This window comes from Struthio camelus, chromosome 1, assembly GCF_040807025.1.
Source record: "Struthio camelus isolate bStrCam1 chromosome 1, bStrCam1.hap1, whole genome shotgun sequence".
Classification (NCBI taxonomy): Eukaryota; Metazoa; Chordata; class Aves; order Struthioniformes; family Struthionidae; genus Struthio; species Struthio camelus.
The window spans coordinates 12,899,263-12,923,606 of NC_090942.1; the positions used below are offsets into that span (position 1 = coordinate 12,899,263).

At 42.5% G+C, this 24,344-nt stretch overlaps 1 protein-coding gene across 6 annotated transcripts in view; it reads left to right on the forward strand.

Moving 5' to 3' along the window:
• The first annotated feature begins 1,633 nt into the window (after nucleotides 1-1,633).
• The window catches only part of MAGI2 (membrane associated guanylate kinase, WW and PDZ domain containing 2), a 757,526-nt gene continuing 734,815 nt past the window's right edge, over nucleotides 1,634-24,344 (forward strand). For all 6 annotated transcript variants that reach the window (XM_068924402.1, XM_068924568.1, XM_068924499.1 and 3 more), the window contains exon 1: nucleotides 1,634-2,254. In XM_068924402.1, the coding sequence (XP_068780503.1) occupies nucleotides 1,954-2,254 (301 nt within the window). In that variant the 5' untranslated portion in view covers nucleotides 1,634-1,953. The remainder of the gene's footprint in view (nucleotides 2,255-24,344) is intronic.

Genomic DNA, 24,344 nt, shown 5'->3' on the forward strand with positions numbered 1-24,344 from the left:
TACCTTAGGCATATGACAGAAGAAATTAAATGAAGGACTCCCAGGGGTAATGGTTAAAATATCACCTGTTAACCAAAATGCATCTGCGTGCGTAGACAGAATGAAGGACTGGAGGTTAGAAATACTAGTCTTTAGCGGTTAAGGTCACTTGGGATTTGAGGCCAAGGAGCAGATGGCAATCTGAATGAGAGTGGGAAAAAGTCTGATGGCTGACAGGAAGCAGATTTAATGGAAAAAACAAGAGTTCCACACTCTCTTCGTTATCTTCAGTATTCCTTGCTCTTCTCAGCTGTGATATTAGTTACTGTCTCTTGTGGTCACAGTATCCTACATTAAAAAATATGTCCATGTACAATACAGGTCAATGAACTAAACCGCGAGACGTCCGAGCGTGACGCCACTAACGCTTCTGTCTATGCTCCTAACATCTTCAAAGTATACAGCCGCCTGTTCTTCCTTGCCGCAATGGGAAGCTTGTCTGTTCCTGGATCGTTCACTGTCACGAACAGACCTACCAAACCGTCCACCCGTTCCACAGCATCCTTTTCTCTCGTGAGCTCGGACAGATTGATGTTACCCCACTCCCCAAACGGTGCCACGCGGCAGCACGCTCAGGACGCAGGACGGTCCTCGTGCGCCTGTCCTGCGCCGCGTTTCCTGCTGCAACCAGAGCGCGAGCTGCCTAACTTGAAGAGCGTGCAGCTGCGTCCGCACAGGCCACAGCCGGGCTGGCCGGGGTGACGCGGTTAGCCGGCTCCCAAGTCGCCGCCGGCTAACCCGGTCCCTGCATCGCCCTTCCTCTCGGCAGCGGCCCCGCGGAGCCGTCTCGGCCGACTGCGCCACGAGACGCGGGAGCGCGCGGAGAGCGGCCCGTTCCCCGCGTCCTCTCCCGTTCCCGCTCTGCCCCGTCCACCTGGCGCCCCCACGCGAGCCAGGGCACGACCCGCCCACGCGAGGCAGCCGGCCATGCGGCTGCGCGACCGGCGAGGGGCTGCGCGGGGGGGGGTCACGCGTGGGCCTGGGCCCTCCCAGGGCGGCGGGGAGGCCGAGGCAGGTTTCCGAGGGGGAAGAGGGCTCCGCGCCGGGCAGCGGAGCGGCGCGCCGCCGAGGCGGCTGGGGAGCGGCAGGCGGGGGCGCCCCGCACTCGTCCGGCCGCCTCGGGCGCCCTCGGGGCCGGCGGCGCCTCCGGCCGGGCCCGGGGAGCCGCGGCGGCGCCGCCGAGCCCGAGGCGGCGCTGGGCGGAGGGGGCAGCGCCAGGCCCGGCGGCGGCGGCGGCTCTCGGCCCGCGCCACGGCGCCCCCCCTGCCGGCGGCGGGCAGCGGGGAGCGCGGCCGGGCCGGGCGGCGGAGGGGAGCGGAGCGGAGCGGAGCGGAGGGAGGGCGCGCACACCGCCGCCCTCCGCGCCGGGCGCCGTCCGTCCCTGCCTGCCCGCCCGCCCACCCGCGGCCGGCGGCTCTCCGCCTTCTGCCGGCCCTGCCAGCCAGCCTGCCTCTCGGCCTTCACTACCGGGTCAGGCGAGGAGGGCGGGCTGAGGCAGCGCCCGCCCCGCTCCAGCGCAGCCACCCCTCCTCCTCCTCCTCCTCCTCCCCCCTCTCTCTCCTCCCCTCCCTCCTTCCCGACTGCCAGTTTCTGTACAACTAGTAGATACACGCGCAGAGGCAGGGTCCCGGCCGCCGCGGCTGCCATGGATATCAGCTAAAGCGCCGGCAGCCGGACGGGCAGGGCACAGGCGCTCCCCGTGCCCCTCGGTCGCCCCGCGGGGGCCGCGGCCCGCGCTGCCACCCACCCACCCACCCACCCACCCGGCCGGCGGCGGCGGCGGCAGCAGCCTCGCCTCGCGTTCCTCCCCGCCCCGGCCCCCCGGAGAGAGGAGCCCGGCGTAACGGGGGGGCGGGTAGAGAAGAAATAGGAAAGAAATAGCGAGAGGGAGTCGGGCAGCGCATCCCCACGGCAATGTCCAAGGGCTTGAAGAAGAAAAGCCACTGGACGAGCCGAGTCCACGAGATTGTCATAGTGAGGAACCAGGAGGGGCAGCTGGGCTTCGAGCTGAAGGGGGGCGCCGAGAACGGGCAGTTCCCCTACCTGGGCGAGGTGAAGCCCGGCAAGGTGGCCTATGAGGGCGGCAGCAAGTTAGTGCCGGAGGAGCTGCTGCTGGAGGTGAACGAGACCCCCGTGGCCGGGCTCACCATCAGGGATGTGCTGGCCGTGATCAAGCACTGCAAGGACCCCATCCGGCTCAAGTGTGTCAAGCAAGGTAAGGAAGGGACGGCGCCGCGGGCCCTGCGGCGGGGCCGGGCAGCGGGCGGCGGGGCGAGCTGGCGGGGAGCCGCGGGCAGCGGGTCGCGGCTGCTGAGGGAGCAACTTTGTTGTTGCAGTTTGCCTTCCCCCTTCCCCCCTCCGGCGCCGCCGGAGCCCCCCGCCGCCGGGGCGAGGGTGGCAGAGGCACGTTACGAGCCTGTGCGCTCGGGCGAATTAAATGTGCGTCAGTGACAGCGCTGCGCGCTGGCTTCGCAGCGGGGCGAATGGGGTGGGGTAGGGGGGAGGACAAACTTTGGGAGGCCGGGCCCGGGCCGGCAGCGCCCCCGGGGCCGAGCCCCCTTCCTCGCCCGGTGCGGGCGGCGCTGCCCGGCGGCCTGGGCCGCGCTGCCCGGCGGGCTGCTGCGCGCAGCGGCCGTTGAGGCGCGGCCGTTGAGGCGGAGGCGCGAGGCGGGCCCGCCGCGCCGGCCCGGGCAGCGGCTCGCTGCCGGCAGGGCGGCCTCAGGCGCGGTGTGGGTAGCGCGCGAGTCACGCGTCTCGTCGGCGGGGACAGCCAGCGGCCCGTCCTGGGGCGGGGGCATCGCACGAAGTGGAAGGGAGCGGCAGGGAGAAACTTTCAGGAGGGAGCCGCGTACTTCTGCCTCTCTCCCCCGTTTCCCTTACCTATTTTGTTTTTTTTCCGTTTTTTTTTTTCCCCCCCAAGTTAATCCGTTTCCAGCAAGGTGGAGCCGTAGGTCCTGTTTACCTGTTTCCTTCCCCTGTAAAACCAAGTTGAGTAGGGGTGAGCGTAAGCGAAGGCTGGTAGCCGGGTCTGCGCTAGCGCAGCGGCATGTGGGAAGGGGAGAGGCCGAGGGCTCCCCCGGGAGCCAGGCTGGCGGGTGATCCCCAGGCGCGGATGGTGCCGTGGCTCGGTGGGCAACGGTAAAGTGGGCGTTGCAGCCGTTAAGGAGTGGGGCGTTTCTGCGGAGGGAAGACTGTGGGATACCGTGGGATACCAGGGATGTTTGTACTCTAGCTATGGCTGGTAGCCTTTGCCCAGAGGACAGGGAGGAGAATTCCTGCGACATTTGTGTTTTAACCCCCTCGTTTTAATTGGTGGTTTATTGTTTAAAATGACGTTTGTGGTACTTCTGCATGCTTGGAAGAGGTGCTGGTTACCGGTTTATCCAACCTGGCAGAACCAGGAGAAGGAAACTGACTTTCATTGAGGCCTCAAGAATGTACTTTATCGTATATCTGGTTATCTGCATAAGGTCAAACCTCTAAAGAGGGATATGATCTAGGAGTTTTCCATTTGTACTTTTGGGTAAGTTGTGTGCTATGTTGCAGATCATATCTTGATAGTTAGAAAATGCAAGGAGATGTAATAGTTTATGTAATAAGTGGAGATCAGACAGGACTAGAATGTGTTCTGTCTTGCAGTCTGGTGTCATTTGTGGACATCTGAACTGCAGGAAAACTGCTCTGTAGTTTCCTCTTTTTATCAATTTTAGTGTGAGTGCTCTTACTGTGGCTGTATTCAAAAGAAACAGTAGTGGAAGTGTCAGGAAGACGAGCGCACATAGGCTGTTTGCTAAGTTATTTAAGTTCTTTTTTTCTTCTTTGCAGGAATGCTTTATAGATCCTTTTTTATACTCATGCCAATTTTAGGTTGCTTTCATTTAATATAGGAGACGATCTGTGCCGCACTTCACTGTTTTTCGAATATTTCTTTTTAAGTCAAAGCAATCACCCGTGATTCATTTTGTGTACACCCTCAATAAAGATATCTGTCATACATGAATTAAGGACATTAGTCAGGCTTTTAGTCCATGGATTACTGTAACTTTCTTCAGTGAAACGTAGAGGATGAAGTCTAGACCCCGTGTAGATGGTATGTATTGGGAGTTTACCTCAGTATGTTAATACACTACACTTTTGATGCGAGTCCTCAAAGCGCTGATCAGATGACTGTGCTTGGAAATTGCAACTCTGCATAGCTTCTTGGACTGAGAGAGACTTCCTGGTTGGAATGATCTTTCCTATGCTCCAGCATCCTTTACTTTGCCAAAGGGAGAGGCCTATTGCATCCAACTTCCTATTTAAAAAAAAAAAAAGTCAAAGTTGTATATATTTTTTCACCTGACTCCTCCTTCAGTATAATTCAGTCTAATCTCTGTGCTCCGAGGTTGAAAAGCACAGACATCAGACATCCATGTTACTCTCTGTAACAAAATTACTATTGCCCAGCAGTACTTTACGGCAGTGAGTAGGAGAGAAGAAGCTGGGAAATGAAATCCCTATATGTTTTTATAACTTTATTCTCCTTTTAATTATAAAACACCTTTAGTGTGCCAGAACAAGGTTAATGAGACCATTATCATTGTTTCCGCATAATTTATCAGTGATAACTCTGTAAATTAAAATAGCATGACCTTGAGACCATGTGACTGTAGCTGCTTCTTCAGTGCTGCCTAGGAATGAAGTCACAAGGAGAAATGTGGAGGTAGAACAGTACTATTTATAATGTGATGCTTAGGAGACTTAGAGTATTTCTCTTGTTTGAAAGTTTTGATAACTCAGCAGTGAAAATTCACTGTTAGCTAAAATCAGGGAATGGCTTAATTCGGTTTACAGAAATTAGCTTAGCTGTTTTGAGTTACAGCAAATAAAGGCCCTTTAATGATTTTTGATTATTTTGTGCTTGAATAAACTCATGCCATTTTGAAATAACAAAACAGTTTTATCCCATGATAAGGTGAAATATATTTTTTAAAACAAGTCCAATGGAATCTTGCTGTTTTCTGTGAGCTGAATATTTTGAGATAAAAATATTAACTTAGAAAAACAACCATATAAAGTGGGAGCCCCTGTATATCGTAGGGGGAGTAAACATCATGAGAAACTAATTAGCAGTTCCAGAATATGCTCCTACATTGGGTGTAATACTTATGAGAGTTCAATAAATAAGGATTTTAATACATGAAATTATTGCTTGGTTTTGCATGAGGAGAAAAGATTATAAGAACCATTATTATTATTATTTTTCAGTCCTAATTGTAGGAGTTCAGAGCAGTATTCCTTGGAGACTGTTTTCTGGGGTTTCTTCTTCTTTTTTTTAATTTTTTTTTTCTGCCAGATGTTTATTGTGCAGTTATTGGCAGATTCACAGAGATTCTTTTAAAACATATTGGGTGAAATCCTGGCCCAGATGAAGTCAGTCACAAAGCTGTCCTTGACATCAAATAAAGTTTTAGGATTTCACCTTTAATGTCCAATAGATTTTTGAAAATGCACCCTTTTAATGGGATAATTTTGTACAGCATTCAAGTTAGGTGGATTGCAAATGTTATCCATTCTGAACTTCTAGTCAGACAGTCTGGTGAAGAGAAGAGCCCTATTGTTGCTGAAAGAAATACTTCTTAATTTCACATGTAACTATTTTTATATGTGAAATATTTTAGATTAAGCACTGTATTCTTCCCAAGTGCACAGATGCATAGTTGTAAGAGTAGCAATGTGTTAAGGAAAGACTTCCTAATTTGGATAAGTAATAAAGCTGAGAAGAGCCATGTGAGGAAAAATGTTGTCCCTAGTTCCACTGTCTGTTCATCACTGCTGTCTCAGATCCATAATACCCTTCTTGCTCCAGTAATTCCCATCAGTAGGCAGCACAGGCCCATGATGCGCGCAGACTCCAGTACCGCCTTGACTTTAGTTAAAAGAGTTGCAGGAGCCAGCCCGTTCAATTGCACTGCATAAGCCAGGATCTTTATTCTTTGCACAGAGTTATAATCTTCCACAGATACACTCAGCAGAATCCCAATGAGTGATCTGAAAGCATAGATTTTTAGTACTCAGGAACAGTAGAACAGATTTTGTTCTGCAACTGCTGCCTGACCCAGCTCTTCCTCTAGCAAAATGATTTTGGCATATTAAGTAACCAGGTGATCTGACTAACTGAATATTTTAATTTATTTTCAAAAGTAATTAACTAGTTGCATCACCCACATGAAACTAGATGTCGATGTCAATAACACTGATATGTAGACTGATACTTTCTAGTATCTTTGATTTGATTCTAAACTGTCAAACTTCTATTTAAACTTCAACCCATAATGCTTTAGCTCCTTAGGCAAAAAAGTATTTAGTGCATATAATGTAAGTAGGGACTTGAAAAACTTTACCTTCAAATCTTCTACTTAACAGTAAGCATATGCTAGAATGATTTGCTGCGTATGGATGGATTTAGGCATGTTTCCAAGTGCTTTCCCTGCTAGGAGAAGCTCAAGACTCTCCTAAGGGACAGAAGAACATCCGTGCATGGGCAGACTGCAGGTTCATCTTGCCCCGTGTCCTGTTTCTGGTAGTGGCAACGGTGATTTCTCAGGGAAGAGTGAAGGGATGGGACAGTCCTGTCCCAGCACCCAGTGATTTGTGGCTCAGGGACTTACAAGCCTGTATAGGCTTCTTTTATTTATTTGTTTGTTTGTTTGTTTGTTTGTTTGTTTTACAAATTCATCCCTGAATTCCACCATTAAAACCTAGATTGCAGGTAACAGGTTTTTTTTTTTTTTTCTTCACATGTCTGGGACATACCTTTCAACAGGGAAGTACTGTAATGTTTTGGTTTTCCGAAGTTTTGCCCTGCACATGCAAATAGCATGTCAGCTAGTTAGAATATTGGTATTTTCCTGCAGAATTTATCATGCACATTTTCATATGTATAATCATGTTTTTATTAAACTTCTTTGGTCGTTTAAACTCTTCAGTAATTTCTTCTATGTTTGTTAAAAAACTATATGCATACAGTATGCCTTTTTTGTGATCTTTCGTAGGGAGTGTCAGTATCTACTAGCTTCTAAGGTGTGAATGCTGGATAAAATTTTCTTCCTTAACATGAATAACAAAATTTTGTAAGAGGAAGCTGCATTATTTTCCAGAATAAAAAATATCATGGGTATGTTGCAAAAAAACAAACCCAAACAACTATTGTGTGGTTGCACTTCTGGTATATATTGTAAAATTATTCTTTGAAAAAATACCGTACTTCAGACCCAATCTTTTTTCCTAACTTGTACTCCTTAAGATTTAACTAACTTCAGAAATTAAATGCAAAGTTCTCTTTTTACCATTACTTTATGTCATTTTTGTGCTTGTCCGTCTTAATTTAAAGACCGCTGAAGCTGAATTCTGACTCATGGGGCAAGTGATTTATTCTGTAGCTCCTCCAGAGAGATGATGATGTTTAGTGTCTGGAACTCTATGTGTACACTGGCCATAGAATTATATTCATCAATCTGTCTGCTTCTTTGAGAGGTGTAACTGTGCCATTAAAGTATGGGACCATGACTTTGTTAGTGCATCATTTTCTTGAAGAAATGAAATAATTGAGAGTGCTGTTCTTGGTTTTGTTGAGTCACTCATAGTTATAAGTTCATCTCACACTAACCCTTGTCGTCTGTTGATATTACTGACATAAAATAACACTCTACTGGTATAAGTGAGTAAAACTGAGTCTAACTTATTTTATACATCCTTTAACCTCATCTGCATTAATTCAGCATCTCCTAAAAGTATGGCTTCTGAGCTTCTGCTTTCAGTGTTCATGATTAGTGTTCATGATCTTCTCCCTGCTCCTTACAAAATAAGGAGCAATAATTGATTATTTATCTACTTTGTTGTACACAAGAAGTGTATACATGGAAAAAAGATCTTCTTCAGCAGGGATTTATATGAAGAGATGGTAATGGCTGTGATTTATAAAGGGTGGTGGAAATGAAAGGGCTGCAGTAAATAACAGTAAAAACTAATGAAAAAAAAGGAAAGTCCTTTTTTATTGTTGGAGGATATCAAGGCAATGATTTGAGGACAGAGTGCTACTCGTTTACTGTTTTAACATTCTAGAAAAAAATTTTTTCTTCCCATCCTAATGAAAAATCATAGGAGAATTTAGATTTTTCTTTCCAAAAGCTTTTCAATTTGCATGTCAGATACATTAATCCCAAATGAAACAGCCTATTTAACTGTACGAATCTGATACTTACCTCACTTCCATGAGTCAGGATAGCTGATTTTGATGCGGCTATACTGTATGAAAGAGAAGAAAGTCTAACTGCTTTTGGAAATTGATTTGTATATTTGTATATGTTTGTAATATTCTTAAGAGTGAAAGCACTTGAATTTGCTATTGAAACTATGTTAAAGAATAAATAATTAAGAAATTAACTCTTCCATTTCTAGATAGGTTATTTGTTGCCATATGTTAATCGGTGGGACTGTCCTTTAAAGGATAAACTCAGGATAGATTGAGTCGTTTGACTAAAAAATATATTTGCAGAATACACACACACACACACACACACACACACACACGTATATATGCTTATAAATATATAAGCACATATGTACACATCTGTATACATATTTCTGAGAGATATAGGTAGGAATTTTTATCTGTAAGCTGAGTGTGTGTAAGACTGCAGTATTGCTTTTAGAAAGTAATTTTCTAGAGATTTTTATGGACTTTAGTAATCCAGAATATTCTTAATAAAAGCTTTGATGTGTCTATATATGGTAGTTGCAATGAATCGATTTATTCTGGTGGCCAAGCAATGTACAGTGTTGTACTCTTCTGCAGTAGGAAATGAAATCATCATAAATTTTGAAATAAGATTGAATAGAGATTCAATATTATTTCATAGGTGGCTAATGAAGCATATGTAGTCTCTAGTGCAGAGTTTAAAGGCATTGATTTCAGTAGCAGTGTCCATCTCCTGTTTTGTTGCTGAATGTCATTGAAAAGCTGGCCTTAACTGAATTTTCTCAAATTGCAAGGGGTATGATCCCAAGTCATCTTCCCGTCTCTGGAACGCACAGAATATCTTCAGTGTCACAGTATCTCTTCGGCACAAGTAATTTCTTACAAACCGGCTTACTTTCAAGGAAATCTACCCAGTAAGAAGATCTGACAGTCTTTCAGGCCATTTGTATAGCTTTCTCACTATCAGCTGAAGCTACCACAGTGGAAAGTGAAATGGCAGACAGAAGCAAAAGAAGAGGAGGAGGTTGAAGGGCTTTAATAAAAATGAACTAGCATTCCTAAACTGGATAAAAATTCCCATTAGTAAATGATAATCTCCAGAACCATAATTTTTAATGATTTTTTTAATATTCTTTTAACATTAGTCTAAAATGTCCCATTTATTTAAATCTCCTATCCATAATTTGGACTCTTCACTAGAAGCTTAGTTGACAGATGGCTGTTTGTGTAAATCTACCATGTGTTTACTCTTTTTATTCTGTGTAAATGAATCACAAATTATTTCTGAATGCTCAGTCAGAACTTAAAGATTACTTGGATCCAGGTAGTTTTATCAAAAGGTGTGTTGCCGTCAAAGTGGCACTTCCAGGTATTTTCTCATTCATAAGTAGCTTATGATTAGTAATACATGAGTAGTACTGTTTCACTCTACTTATCAGCTTTAGATGTTTCTGCTGGATGTCTTTCCTTATATCCACAATGCATGAACTCAATGGGATGGGAAAAAAGGAGGAAAATGGAGAAAGCAAAATGTTGGAAAGTCCTAGGAAAAAATCCAAATAGATTGTTAAACTAAAATATTAGTGGTTTTGGAAATCACATGTTGTATCATATCCAAGAGAGATTCTCCTGCACTGAGAAGTCAACAGAGAATGTGCATTTCCTTGCTGTTTCTTAGTTCCTCAAAATAGGTTGAAATGCTACGCTGGCCTAGGGCTGGCCCTCTAAAATCCCTACAGTTGACTCATTCCAATGAAAAATTAGTATTCCTTCCTCTTTAGCTGAAATTATGAGTTGTTCCTATGGGATCTATGCTTCTATTCCAAGTATTTGCCAAAGTAGGATGAAACAGATGGTGCCCCCTGCAAAATGGGTTGGAGATTTACCAGGTAGTAGTTAGTTGCCATTGTGTCAGAACTGCATGTTGGGTCTCTTGCTGCTAAGGCAGCACCTTGACCTCTCTGTCTCTTCTGTGTTCTCCTTCTCTGACACTGAAATGGTCGCTCTGTCAATGGGCTTCAGAAGCAGTGCTGGCCCAAAAGTGCTAAGTAACTTACGCACCTTTCTTTTGGGATCTCTAACCTATGGAAGCAAGGGCAACAGTTCACCTATACAAGACCATGCCAGAACTGAAGAAAAACAAACATACATGTGTTTTGTGGACTGTAGGGAAAAAAAAAAAAAAGACTTGCTACAGCCACTAGCAGAAAAAATACATAGATGAAATGGCTACAAACATTTATGTATTACATTTTTTTTACACTCTTGAGTCACCTTGGCTCAGATCAGTGTGCTTCAAGGAGCTCAGGATCCCCTTCCCTCAGTATCTAATCTCTCCTACAAATCACAGGGACCCTGCCACCAATGTCCCCGTTTTGTGTCTGCTCCTATAGTGTCTCTGCTACAAAAGCATCCATCTTTGTTCTTCTGCCTTACTCACGTTTTCCTGTGTCCCTGGAATTCATGCTGACTCTTCACAGAATCATGGAATGGTTGAGGTTGGAAGGGACCTCTGGAGATCATCTAGTCCAACCTCCCTCTAGAGCATATTTCTGAGGATCACATCCAGGCGGGTTTTGAATCTCTCCAGGGAAGGAGACTCCACTACCTCTCTGGGCAACCTGTGCCAGGGCTCTGTCAGCCTCACAGTGAAGAAGCTTTTCCTCATGTTCACATGGAACTTCCTGTGGTTCAGTTTGTGCCCGTTGCCTCTTGTCCTGTCGCTGGCCACCACGGAGAAGAGTCTGGCCCCATCCTCTCGACACTCTCCCTTCACATACTTGTACACATTGATGAGATCCCCTCTCAGTCTTCTCTTCTCCAGGCTGAACAGGCCCAGCTCTCACAGCTTTTCTTCAGAGGAGAGAGGCTCCAGTCCCCTCATCCTCTTTGTAGCCCTCCGCTGGACTCTCTCCAGGAGTGCCATGTCTCTCTTGGAGTGGGGAGCCCAGCACTGGACACAGTCCTCCAGATGTGGCATCCCCAGGGCTGAAAGTCGTCTACTCTTTCAGGTAGCGTGTTTTTTTCAGGTCTGGATTAGCAAGAACTAGTTTACCGCAAGTAAGGGATTTTTACCCTCTAAGCTCCAACCTACTTCAGAAAGCAAGCAGGAAACTTGATTTGACCCAGAATGTTGGCATTCCCTCATTCCAGATTGTCCCTGGTTGGATGGGAGCAAGCCTAGTGTAAGTCTGCCATTCTTCCTGGTCTGGGAGATATGTGACGATAGGACAAGAGGCAACTTGCACAAACTGAAACACAGGAAGTTCTGTCTGAATCTGAGAAGAAACTTCTTCACTGAGAGAGTGACAGAGCCCTGGAGCAGGTTGCCCAGAGAAGTGGTGGAGTCTCCTTCCCAGGAGATATTCAAAAGCCATCTGGACATGATCCTGGGCAATGTGGTCTAGGTGACCCTGCATGAGCAGGGGGGTGGGACTAGGTGATCTCCAGAGGTCCCTTCCAACCTTGGCCATTCTGTGATTCTGTGACACAGCCTTGACAACATATGGTAGTCTCTATATCCATTGATGGCAATAATTTCAAGAATTATCCAGAATTAATAACTTGTTCACAGAGTCCTCAGATTGTCACACTGGGGGCCAGAGTTTTCCTTTGAAGGTCTGTTAGGTAGGGTACTGATGATAAAATTGAGATCACTCACTATCTGCAGAGTCCTAGCTAGTTTTTTTTTTTTTTTTTTTTAATAATAAAGCACAGGATAGAGAAATATTGTAACTCTGTCCTCAGCATGCAGGGAAAGAAAAAAAACCAAAAACTAGAAATAGATTTTATAGTTATATTTACTGCTGATATATTGGCTCTGATGAGCAGAATAGCTGAAAAAATAATAAGAATATAATGAGCAAAATTCTCTACACTTTATACTAGCAAATAAACTGTGCAGTTGTGTTAGTTTAACATTGGTATTGCAGAGGGGAAATCCTTCCTGGAAACACATATAGATGCCACTCATCTTTTATCTACTCACCTATTTAATCATTTTATCTTCATATATCTCATTTTAATTGTGTTAGTCAAAATAAAATGTGGAGGATTATTTGCTTAATTACACATTTTTATACACATTTTATACATTTTCTAAAAAAAATTTTTTTCTAGCTTCTTTTCGTTCCTAGCAATCATGAATTAATCTACATATTTCCTTGCAGTTGACATATCCATTTTGTAAAGCCACACCTAACTCTTCCTACAGAAGCTAAAAGGGAACAAAGTTAGAATATCCGTTGCATTCTAGGACATCTTTTCACATATAAGTTTTTACCACACAGATAATTTTTGTTTACTTGGTTTTAAACTCACATTGAAAACTGAAGAAAGGTCCTGTTCGTACCTTTGTGTGATTTATATTAAATATTTTCTAACATGTTACATTCACGTGCCTGGTTCATTAACTAATATTAAATGCAATGACTTTGTGAGTTTCTGTTATGTCCTTACTAAGTCCTTCTTTGTTGCTAAATCAACATTAATAAATATATCATATATGTCTCTTTTATGGTACCAAAATGGTATGTTAGTGAAGACAAGGATTACACATCGTTTAAGGGCAGTCCTCGGGGAGTGAAACAGGCAGCTGTTGTTTTAACTGCTTGTAGCAGTTTGGGACAGGAGGTGAAGAACACCTTTTTGATTTAAATTATCATGGGGTTTGTTTGGTAAAGTGTAATTACCTCGGAAATTTCCTGCACAGCCACTACACTACTCTTCTGCAAAGCTCTACTTAAAACTCCGTTCTGCTAAGATGACTACTATACGCTTGACAATATTAGGTGCTGTGCTGTGACTACTGTTCATTATATTGACAGTGATTGTTCTACTGGTATTTCTGATTTCTCTTTCTGTGTGGGTTTGTTATATCTTCCTGTTGTCTCATGCATAAAGTCTGAAACCTTTTGGTGAGAGGAACTGCCTTTTTATTATAGCAACTAGCATGACAATTTCAAGCTGGGAATCTGTAGTTTCTATGGCAATGTAAGTATTCACATTAAACTCAGTTAGCCATAGTGTGATTTTTGGTAATAATTATTGGAAATATTCGATACCCCTTTAGCATAAGATCTGTAACTGTAGTTGACAATATTTCGGTCTCAGTGATAGAAGCTGTAGAGCAGACAATATTTGAGCAATATGATTGAGAGAAAATACCCAGTTATGCCTAACCTAGAGCTTCCACTGTTGCTAGCCCTGGTCTCATGGTCTTTTCATTACAGATACAGCTAGTGCAGCCAGTTCAGAAAACCTTAGCTATACTATCTACAGAGACTATATTTCCTGAACAATTCCATTTTTTGTTTTTATTATCTGTTCCATTTACTTGTGGAAGAACATTTTCCCCCTGTAAACTTCTAGAAGAATTACTGGAATTTCTGATAAGCCAGTAAAAAGAGCTTTTTCAACACTCAATCTATTTGGTCATTTTCCAGTAAAAATAGCATAAAAGATTTCAAGAGAAGAATGCAGTACAGCATGGGAGGCCTTTTGGGGAAAATAAAGTAAAATCAAGATTTTTTTTTTAATTAAAATTAAAGTCAGTAATTACAGTATTAATTAACAGGTCTTCTGGATTTTTATTTACGTTGAGTTTTTATGTTATGCCTGTGGTACTTACATACTGAAATAACTCTTCTTCTGAACAGAGGGACCCACGGAATTTTAAAATGTCTGCTTTATCTATCTGTATGAAGTATTGTAGGCTTTTGTGTGCAGTTAATCTGACTTCAAGAAGTATTACAGCTGCTTTGTGTTGGTAGGGGTTGCTGTTTGTGTTTAAGGGAAATAAAATTAATGTTTCTGAATGTAAAAGTTGCAGAAACTGATTTCCCTCCCCCCGTATCTAAGAGAGCACCTCATGCATGTGAACAGCGCAGTACCAGTTTCTTTTAGGAAATGTGACAGAGCCAAAAGCGATCCCCTAGGGTTCAACTGGGTTAATAATACATAGATTTCTAGTAAGTAGTAAGCAGATTTCTGACCAGTTGCTGCAGGAATTGATTCCACTGAGTTGCAAAATTCCTCCCTTTGTATCTGCACATTGTTAGCCAGGGACACTGAGGCGAATGCTAGCAAAGTGATTTGCAGCTGAGACATTAAGACAGAAGTCTTCACGTGTATCCCTCTAGATACTAGTATTATTCTTGCCATTAAACTATCTGAACAGCTTCCAGATTCTAAAAGTCTTTTACAAGAAGATGTATTCAGACTTCCCCAGCAGGGAGTTAACCTTGTTGTCCTAACTAACCTCAGCAAATTTCAGTGCATGGAGGGAAGTTAGGCCTGCATGAAACTTCCTTGCATTTTTGATTTTCTGATCTTGGCTATTAGATATTATTCTTAAAATGTCTTAGGAAATTGCTGTGTTTCACAATGGTCGTGATTATATTTTCAGCATGGGTACTGTCTTTTTATGGTTTGTGTATTATTGAAAGTCTGCTAAGTTTTTTAGAAGGAAAAGATCTATTGAACGATGTACCATTTACCAATAGAATTGGCACTAACCGATTGCTTAGTTTTCTCTTTTTATTCTTTAAAAAAAAATTTCCTAAAGCATTAATGTTACTATTAGTGTATCAAGGCAACAGAAATAAAATCTCGTGGAGTACTGGAAGCTGACAGTACTAGAAGTTGACAGGGAGAACAGTCACTGCCGCAAACACTTTATAGAGCTTAATTAGACGCAGTAGATGGGTAGGAAGAGACAGAACCACATAGTGATGAAATGACTTGCCTGAAATCTCAGGTCAATCAATAACAGAGTTAAGGACCCTGCAATGTAATTTAAAAGTCTATGCAAGCGGTACTGCATCCAAGTAAAGGCACACAAAACCAAAGATTGTGTAAGGCTTAGAACTGCAAAAGAAAACTCTTGTTCACTGTATTGATTGCTTGAGTAAAATATTTTTGTAGCTGTTTAATTTAAGTTTCTTCCATTCAGTGATAAATTGCAAATACAGTTATTCATCATGTAAACCAAAGGCTTTTTCAGTAACAAAGAAGCAGAATCATGCAAAGACTTGAAGAGAGAAAAGTGTGAGATGGAATGTTGTCTCCTAAAATAAAGTGTATTTCAGAAATATAATGGAAACAATGAAGTGCAGGAAACCAAAGTAATATAAATTTATATATTTTAATGAGATATTGATATTTGTTTGCAGTGTTAACTGGATGTATAAGTAACATCAACCACACTGTATGATACATTTAAAATTTTACTGGGCTGTTAAAGCATCTGCCTGAACTGTGGCAAATTGCACATACTTTTTTTTTTTTTAAAAAAAACAACCAAACAAACAAAAATGCCCCATCTCATTGGTTTTGGAAATATGAGGAGTCCTCTGAAGTCCTCAGGCAGAGTTTGGTTTGCCAAGTGACATGTACAGTATAGTAATAAAAACCCCTTAAATCTCCTGTGGGATCCTCTCTTATTTTTAACATTGTTGAGGGACTTCAGATCAGCCCAGATCAATGGTGGTTTATTTAAGAGCCCTGAATTTGCCATCTTTTAACTCCAAGCAGGTGGAGCAATTGGCCGAATCCTAGTTTTAGCGCAGCCTGCAAAAAGTTTAGGCGAGGGTTTATAGTTATTGGGTGACATATCCTTCAAATTACTGAGAAATCACTGAGAAATGAGACTGTCTTGATTTTGCCAGGACATCTGGTAGTGTGAGGCAGGGCTCCATTAAGGCAATTTCAGTTCCATTTACACCGTAATGTGGTTATACCGTTGTGGCTCTGTCCTTTGGTCCCCCCTTGGAGAACTGCCAGTCTCTCTCTCTGCTTTCACTCCCTTCCCTTTGGCACTAATTTATCATTTCTGACAGCAAACTTTCTTCCCTCCCACTAGCTCTAACCCTTACCTGGTGTGATGTATGTCTGCTTGAACTGGTGAAGTACATTTTTCTGTACTTCCAAAGTACAGAATCCAAAGTTTGAGAATCCTCTAGAAGATCTCTATAGCCTCCCCTTTCAGTTTTTAGGACCTGTTCAGCATTGAAGAGATGATCAGTGAGAGATCAGAATAGGATTTCCCTTGCATGACTAGACTTAGATCTTTTTCAGAATGGCCGAATCCACCTTCTTTTTGATTCCGTCCAGCTGAGGTTCTGCAATCACAACAGAAATTTAGGTCAATTGTTTTCATATTTCTTTTCATAACCTTTTTTAATCCCCTTTTTAGGTAGCACAGTGCTTATAGGTGTTTTACACAAAAGTGGCACAATTCAGTACAGCATATTATGTACCCTTGAACTGATGAAAAACCTCATGTCTGCCTTTGACAACAATGTAGTAGTGTTGACTGTACAGCACCCTTCAACGTGCAATACATTTTGTGGTTAGTCCAGTAGGACCGTTACTCTGAAGTTGATCATGAGCACATTATGGCTCTGTATTTGCATCATTAATTGAATGAGGCTGTTTACAGGTGCAGTCATTTGTAGGACTGAGGACGAAAAAGATACAGGAATCCTTGAAAAGCTGTCATCTCTGGCCTGAAAAAAGGCATCTGTTTAGCAGTGCGTAGCAATACTACACAACAATTTGGTACAGGAAATGTATAAGTACACTGCGCAGCCAGCCTTACCAGGGAATAGGCAAGATGAGCTGGGCTTTGGCCGAGGCACCCGACTTAACAATCCACGTGCCTATAAAAAGCGTAGTGGTATTGCAGGCCCAAACTGTATGCAGCCTGAATTCAGCCAGCCTTCAGGCTCTTTGCACACTCCCTCTGTCTTTGTGGCAGGAGATGCAGATGCATGTCTTTGAAGGGTGCTGAGGCCCATCCTGCACTGGAAATCCTGAGTCTTTTTTTTTTTTTTTCCTGTCTTGCATTGTCATCAGAAGGACAGGATAGCCAGAGTTTACAGCACGCTGCATACAGCCACATCACATAGCAGACAAGTGAGTTGTGGATAGCTAGCTAAGCAGTAGGGGACCTGAACTTTCCCTTTGGGAGGATCAGATGAGGCACCTCAAAACTGTCCTCAAATACATGCTTGCAAGCAAGTAACATGAATTGCCTCCTAATTTTGACTCTTGAGACCATCCTGTGGAGCAGGTCCATGTAGTAATTTCCAGTGAGCATTGATGCATGACTAGGCACAGATAGTTCATCTGTTCATCTACTATTTTAAAGATTGCTTTTTCCTTCACCTTATTTTTTCAAATCCAGAATGAAACCAATGTCAAAACTTCAAAATTTTTTGAAGCAGTATTCTTATTTTCTGACCAGTCTTCTTCAAGTGCTCATTGCCACATTGCTGGGCACTCGTTACACACAGAGAAAGAGTGCCATGGACTCAATCACCAAATCACCAACTAGTTGCAGCTTTTAAGTGCCTGTTTAGAGGCCTTCCCAGCAAGAGCTGACCACATCTCATCATGTTTATTTTCTAAGATCTGATGGATCACAGAACTAGTGTGGCATTGCTCCGTGTCAAAAGTTTATGCACATATTTATTCATATTTTGCCTTAAAACAGTGTTGTGTCTCACTGCTGAGAAACAATTTCCGATAAAATCCAAGAACAGCCTCCGTGTCCCCATAGTCCAAATTTTTTTTGTGGGCTGGCAGCAACAGATACTGCTGTGTCCTGAATACAGCCTGCAGTTAGGGAGAGTGGACTTGCAATGCATGATTTGCACAGGAGGTTTTCAGAGGGGCAGCAAAATAGAGACAGTTCACTCAGTTCTCTGCGTCAGGAATCCCTCTATATTTTAGATTGCTATTTTTATGTTTTTCTGTTCTGAAAAGCATGTCTGTTGAATTTGCAGGAATTATTTTCTAAATCAAATGCTTAAATTCTATTATAAAGTATAGATTACTTTACAAATACTAGATTTTCCTAAATACTAGATTTTCCTCCGACCCCTGTTTTTTCTCTTGCTGCTTTAACCTGCAGACTGCAAAGCCTGTCTGACTGTTAGGAAGCCTTTGAACTTTATGTAAACATACCTTAAAAAGTAAAAGGGACCAATAGCAGAGGTGCTCCATTTTTAAGTTCGGTATAATATTTCCTGCATTTTGGACTTTGCATAAGGCATAAAAACTTTTACTCCTATATTTGGAAAATTAATAATCATTTTGATTAATAATATTATGGGTCTTATACCTTTAGCATTTGGCTTTGAGGGGCTAGAAACTGCAGCTTTCTCAGCGTAAGTTGCAGGTGTTCTGTAGCTTTCAGGATGAGACACATACAAGGTAATTTCTTGAAACCTGCGAGCCCAGTGGAGTTCCCCAGGCTGAGCTGCACAGTGACTGGCCCAGCTGGAAGCGGCTGTCCTCACCAGAGATGCTTCACAGGCTGGCTGGCGGCTGCTCCTAGGTCTGCTAGGGGCAGCCTGTTTCCAGTGCCGTCCTAACATAATGCAGTAGCTTCTGACTGCCCCATCCCAGGGATGGTCATAACTACTGCCACCTGGATTTTTTATTCTTTATAGCTTGAAGGTCCTCCTTTAAGTGATTTTCTTTGAAACGTAAGTTTCGTCTTTTAACAGTCAGCTAGGTGTCATGTTTGCTTGCAAAGCACCTGCGACAACAGAGAATTTCTGTTTCACTTATGTCAAGCAAGACAGCCAAGAATTACACGCCCATGCTTGATTTATGCTATACCAGTTGGAATTATATTGGAAATGCATAATTTCACGTGTCCTGCTGAGCTTAGCTTTGTTTTCATGTGCCAATATCAACTATTCAGTACAATTTTTTACCAGTATTATCAAGTTCACAATATAGCGTGGAATGTTTTGTGTTTCTGTTGTAGGGGAATTTCCAATTGACTGTTTGTAGAGCTTGTATTTCAGTGTGTTAGAACTGTATTCTAAAGGTTTATAATTGCGTTCTGCTTACCGAAGCCTTGCACAAGCAATGCTTGTAATTTAGTTCTGTCTTAGAACTGTTTATGAAACAATTAAATTCTGGATTGTCTTGTTTTTCAGAAAGGTTTGAGGAGTGTTTCTGTAACTGCTTATTATAAGTATAAGGAATAATTTAGCTAGCAAAGTTAAATAAGTAAAGAAAGAAAAAAAAAGAGCTAAGAACGGAAGACAGTGCTGGGTAATTCTATCCAACTGCCTAAGGGGATATAAAGCTTTTGCCAGTCTATAGTACTGGTGTTACTGCACGAGAATTTCTTCTCCCGTTACCTCTTTTCAGATTGCGTATCCAAACACTGGACGCCAGTTGGGCAAACAGCATAACTTTTAAGAGCTGGGATGCATCCCTGGAACCTGCAGATGTGCTGCCTTTTGGAGCTGTGGCACCAATGCAAGAGAAGCGATAGGGCTATGTTACTTGCCCTTGCTCCAGCCCAGGAAGTGGAAGAAGACTGGAGCTAGTGCCCTAGTCCTGACTGTGGGAAGGGAAGGTTGGGTCTTTTCATCCTGTGGGAGAGTGGAGGGAGGTTGCTCTCTCCATGGAGACAATTCCAACCCCTTGTGCTTTTGAAACCTGGCAGAAGGAGGGGAGTTGGGCTTTCAGTCCTGGGACAGCCTCCTTCCCTCTTGTTTGGCAGCACAGTCCAGTCTCCAGAGAGGAATGTTGCTTTTCTCCCCTATGTCCTTTCGCCTGACATCCCTTCTATTTGGACTGGCACCTAAAGAGGGAGAATTCGCCAAGGACTTCACGCTGTGTATTGCAAAGAAGTGCTGCCCTGGACTGGCTCAGCCACATATGCCCTCCCGCTGCTGGAGCCCAGTGCTGAGACTTATGAGTCAACAGGCATGCAGACCCAAAGGATTCATCACAATACCCACTAATTAGCTCTTTGCTGTGCCTCTACCTCCTCATGCTCGGCTGCATGTCCCACAGGCTTTGCGAGTGGGGGCAGAGGCCAGTGCTGTTGGCAAGCTCCTCAGTGGTGCCTTGCAAGCCAGAATTGACATGTGGATATTGGTTAAAAAGGCTCGTTTTAACAGCTTGTTAAAGCTGTTTGTTATCCTCCATCATTCAATATAGTTCAGCTCAGCTCAGCAAAGGAAATAAATGTGCTTAGTCTAACAAAATTTTGTGTACCTCCCAATTGTTGTGAATCTGCATAACAAAAACTTTGGAGAAGCTGTATATTTAATACATACGTAGCTAACTTAAAGGAACGTTAAGAATTTGACTTAAACCAACAGAATCAAGGATTTCTGAACAAAAACCAAAATCTGTCTTTCATTCAAGCTTTTTTAGCGTGTTCTGTGTATGAAATGTCATCTTCTTGTGATTTTCTCTGATTTAGAGCATGCTTTTTTCATTATATCAGCATAAAAGCTTCAGTTTTTATGTACTACATCAGCACATACCCAGAGTAACTCCCTGATTCTGTATGTTGGGTCCTTACTAGTACATTGAAGCGTGTTTCAGATAAACATCTTCCTGTGTCGCAATCTTCAGTCTTGTGATTTGAAAGGAGCAAGGGAGCTATGTGCATAATCTCACTGTGTTTCAAAGAGATTTGAGCACTTAGCTCTTTTTATGCTTCTGCTCTGTTTTTTAAATGTGTGATCTGTTCTGTAGATCAAACTCCAGAACACTTAATATATAATGTGTTGCGTTGTTGCTATCCATGGCACTTTCTGAACATAGAATGCAAAAATCTTGCAGTGCTGAGGAGCATAAAGATACTGTCATAGGGAGCAAAGCTATCAAAACCCTCCAAAAACTAAAAGAAAAGAAGCAAACGAAAAGGAAGTAAAGGAAGTGTTGCAGCTGTCAGATATATTCAAAATAATATTAATCTATTACAAGCTATGTGATGTTTTAAAAACTTGACAGCATTGTTTAGCTTGCGGATGGTGGAGACTGGAAACATCCCTCCTGCAGCTCATCTGCCTCGCAGCCATGTGAAGGGATCCGAGGTGCCTCTAGGTGGGGGGATCAGTATGGGACTGGCAGGTGCTGGCTGCTGCCGGAAGGGGAGATGAATGTCCCCTGCCAGCAGCCGGGCACGCTGCGTTGGGCCTAACAGCTCTCCGCGCCCAGGGCCAGGCAGTGACTTCAGGGCTGCCAGGCGGTAGCTGAGTGCACGGAGGCCAGGTTGGAGGTCGGCTGCAGGCACGGCTGCAAGCAGGGAGATAGGCTGAATTATCTGTAAAGGGGAGGGTTGGTCAGGGAAGGGATGCTCCTTGCAGAGGGAGGGCACATGATGGGAAAAAGGTTCTTGTTGCCAATGAATGAGAGGTCAGTTTATAGAGTTGGCTTCAGAAGCGGGTGTGGTTGACCCAACTTCACTTAGGGTAGTCCTGCCATCTGTAAGGAGACATGAGAACACATGGCTTCCTTCACATCCTTATAACCACATCTTAATATATTAAGTCAGACCAGTACATCACTTTTTTTGGCACTCCATAGTTATTTATGTGCAGCTGTGTATATAAAGCTGTCTGTACATTATAGTTATTACAAAAAAACCAAAGGTGTATGATATATACTACTTGATACAGCACTAAGATATGGTAATGTCAGTGTCATGATTGATACTTGTTTTAAACTGTCAGATAGTAGTTACCAGTATTTTAAATGTGGTAATGTGAAATGTGCAGTGGTGGAGATTTTCAGATATTAGACTAGATTAGGCAGTGGGTAGGTGCTCAGGAGAGCTAGGATCAGTCTGCTTCTCTAGATACCTTAAAAAAATTTCTTAATATCTCCTCCTTAGTTCCCCAGTGATAACCTTTATTAATAGTAATGCAGAGTATTAAACTAATAATACGTCTGTCCCTCAGAAAGATGCTGTGAAGATAGCTCCATTAATAATCATGATGCATGCAGCTGCAGTAGTGATAAGGGTCACTAGTGGTGTAAGGGTAGTGATAATAATGTGACTTAGAGACATGTAGTGGTTAATTATACAATACTGGCCTGATCCTTGAAAACTAAACCCTGAAGACTGAATCAGATCCTGTGTAAATAAGAGAGAAAGTACAATGTGTTTTTAGTTCAAGTGTGTAGGTTTTTTTCCTTCATTTTGTATATAAAGCTCATTGGCTCGGGATGTTTCTCATATCAGTTTTGAGGCAATATTCTAATCAAAGCAGTGATTTTTTTACTGTATTTTGATTTTTTTTCTTTTTTAGTTGCATAGCAAGTATAGGCTTTTCCACTAGTTCAGAAGATTCTTTGCTGTTACTGTTAGTTTTCCACAGAGGTAATTTCTCTTTGCAAGTTGGGAGAAGTAAAGAAGAATCTTACAGAATGTATTATCTTTGTTCTTCTACCAATGTAGAACATGTGCTGAAGGTTTTCTTTAAGCATTTATATAATACCTATAGCCAACTATTTGGACTCTGGGACAGTTCCAGACAATTTAATTCTTCACTTTCCTACAGAACTGTAGTTGCAGAAGCTAATGTTGTCATTTGTGATCATTATCTTTGCACTAGATTTTTCTCCTGAGTCTCTGTGAACATTTCGGAATATATCTGGCCAACAGTACACCTCTGTGTTACTTTGTTATTCTTATACATTTTTCTAATTCTGATATTTATCTATTCTGTTTCTTTATACGAAATCTACTCTCTCCGTTGTATTTCTTTGCCCTTCTGAGCTTTCGCACTTCATTTTCATTCGTTTTCATGGTCACAGGCATTCTGCTGTTTGTTACAGAGGCAGCACTGAAAGTGAAGAGAATTATAAAAATCTGGTCTCAGAGTGAATTCAGTATCAATTCGGTAAAATTCGGAGTGCTAGATGGATATGGTATGAGGCAAGAAAATATAAGGCCCAATTTCATAAACATTTTTTAAACTTGGTTCAAAATGAAGGTACTTTTGAAGAAATGGTCGTGCATATACGTGGCTCCTTTGATCCTTCTGCTTTTATATTAAAGAGAATGAGTTTCAGCATTTTTCTGAAGATGTTGATTCTTGTATGCACTTTCAAAATCTTTGGTAGGTTTGTTAGGTAGCTTGTTAGATATTTTAGATTTCAGGGTAGAGACTGTTTATTGTTCTCAGATTTGATATGAGATACGGTGTCTTGCTCTTAACTTTTACTTCAAATTGATCTTACAAAACTACATCTAGTTCATTTGGATAATCTTGAAAAAACAATTCTTTAAAAACCTTAATGAACATTTTGCACTTATAAATAAGAAATATCACCTCCCTGAACAAATATAAGATGTAAACGGGCTGAAACAGAATATGTATCTCCTTGGGGATTTTTACATGCAGTTTTGGGGACAAAATCTGCTGTCAATTAAGACGGTGTAAACTGTGATTAAATCTGCTGTGGAATTGCTCTGGATTTATAGACAAAACTGAAAGCAAAATATGCTCCACTCTGTTGTTTGTAGCTTAAGATACCAGAGGCTCTCATTACTCCATTTGCAGGGGTGAGATCTGAGTTTGCTGAAAATAAGTGTTTTTAAAAAATGATTTTTGTTTATTTCCTCTCCAGAAGTTAGACTGAATTCCTGCATTGAGTAAAAAGGACCAAAAGATTTGGCTTTGATGCATAGTACAAAATTATCCACCAGAACATTAACGTTCAGACACTCCATATTTCTATTCTGTAGTTCTGATTTATTATTCGTCATAATGTCCAATATGAGAGTGGTGGGGGAAAATTTGTTGCTCAGTCTTGTGGAGCATGAAAAGCTGAACCTTGGCTTGAAGTGATTTTTGATACCATCATTCTGCACCATTACAAACAAAAATGTGATCTTAGCCCATCAAAAATTCATGTCATTCACATGTAGCTCAAGAACCAGTATGGTAAGTTTTTCGCGTCTTGACTTTTATTTAATCTGCTGCCCACAAAGCGGTTGAGATGGATGATATTATGAATCCAGCTGCACTTTTGCAGCTCAAGCTCTTACCCAATATATAAATTACAGCAATAGATTTTTATTTGTTTAATCACCATATGGTCAATGACCATTGCAGACCTGTGTTCAGAAGGCAACAGCATTGCACCACAGCTGATGAAAGAAGCAGAGAAGAAACTCAGAGTCAAGCGGTTGCATCACAGTGGTTGAAAAAGCAGTTTGTATGTGAAGCATTTGCTTGAGGTTGGTATTAGGATAACATTATCTGGGAACAAGGCAGTAATGTGCAATTAT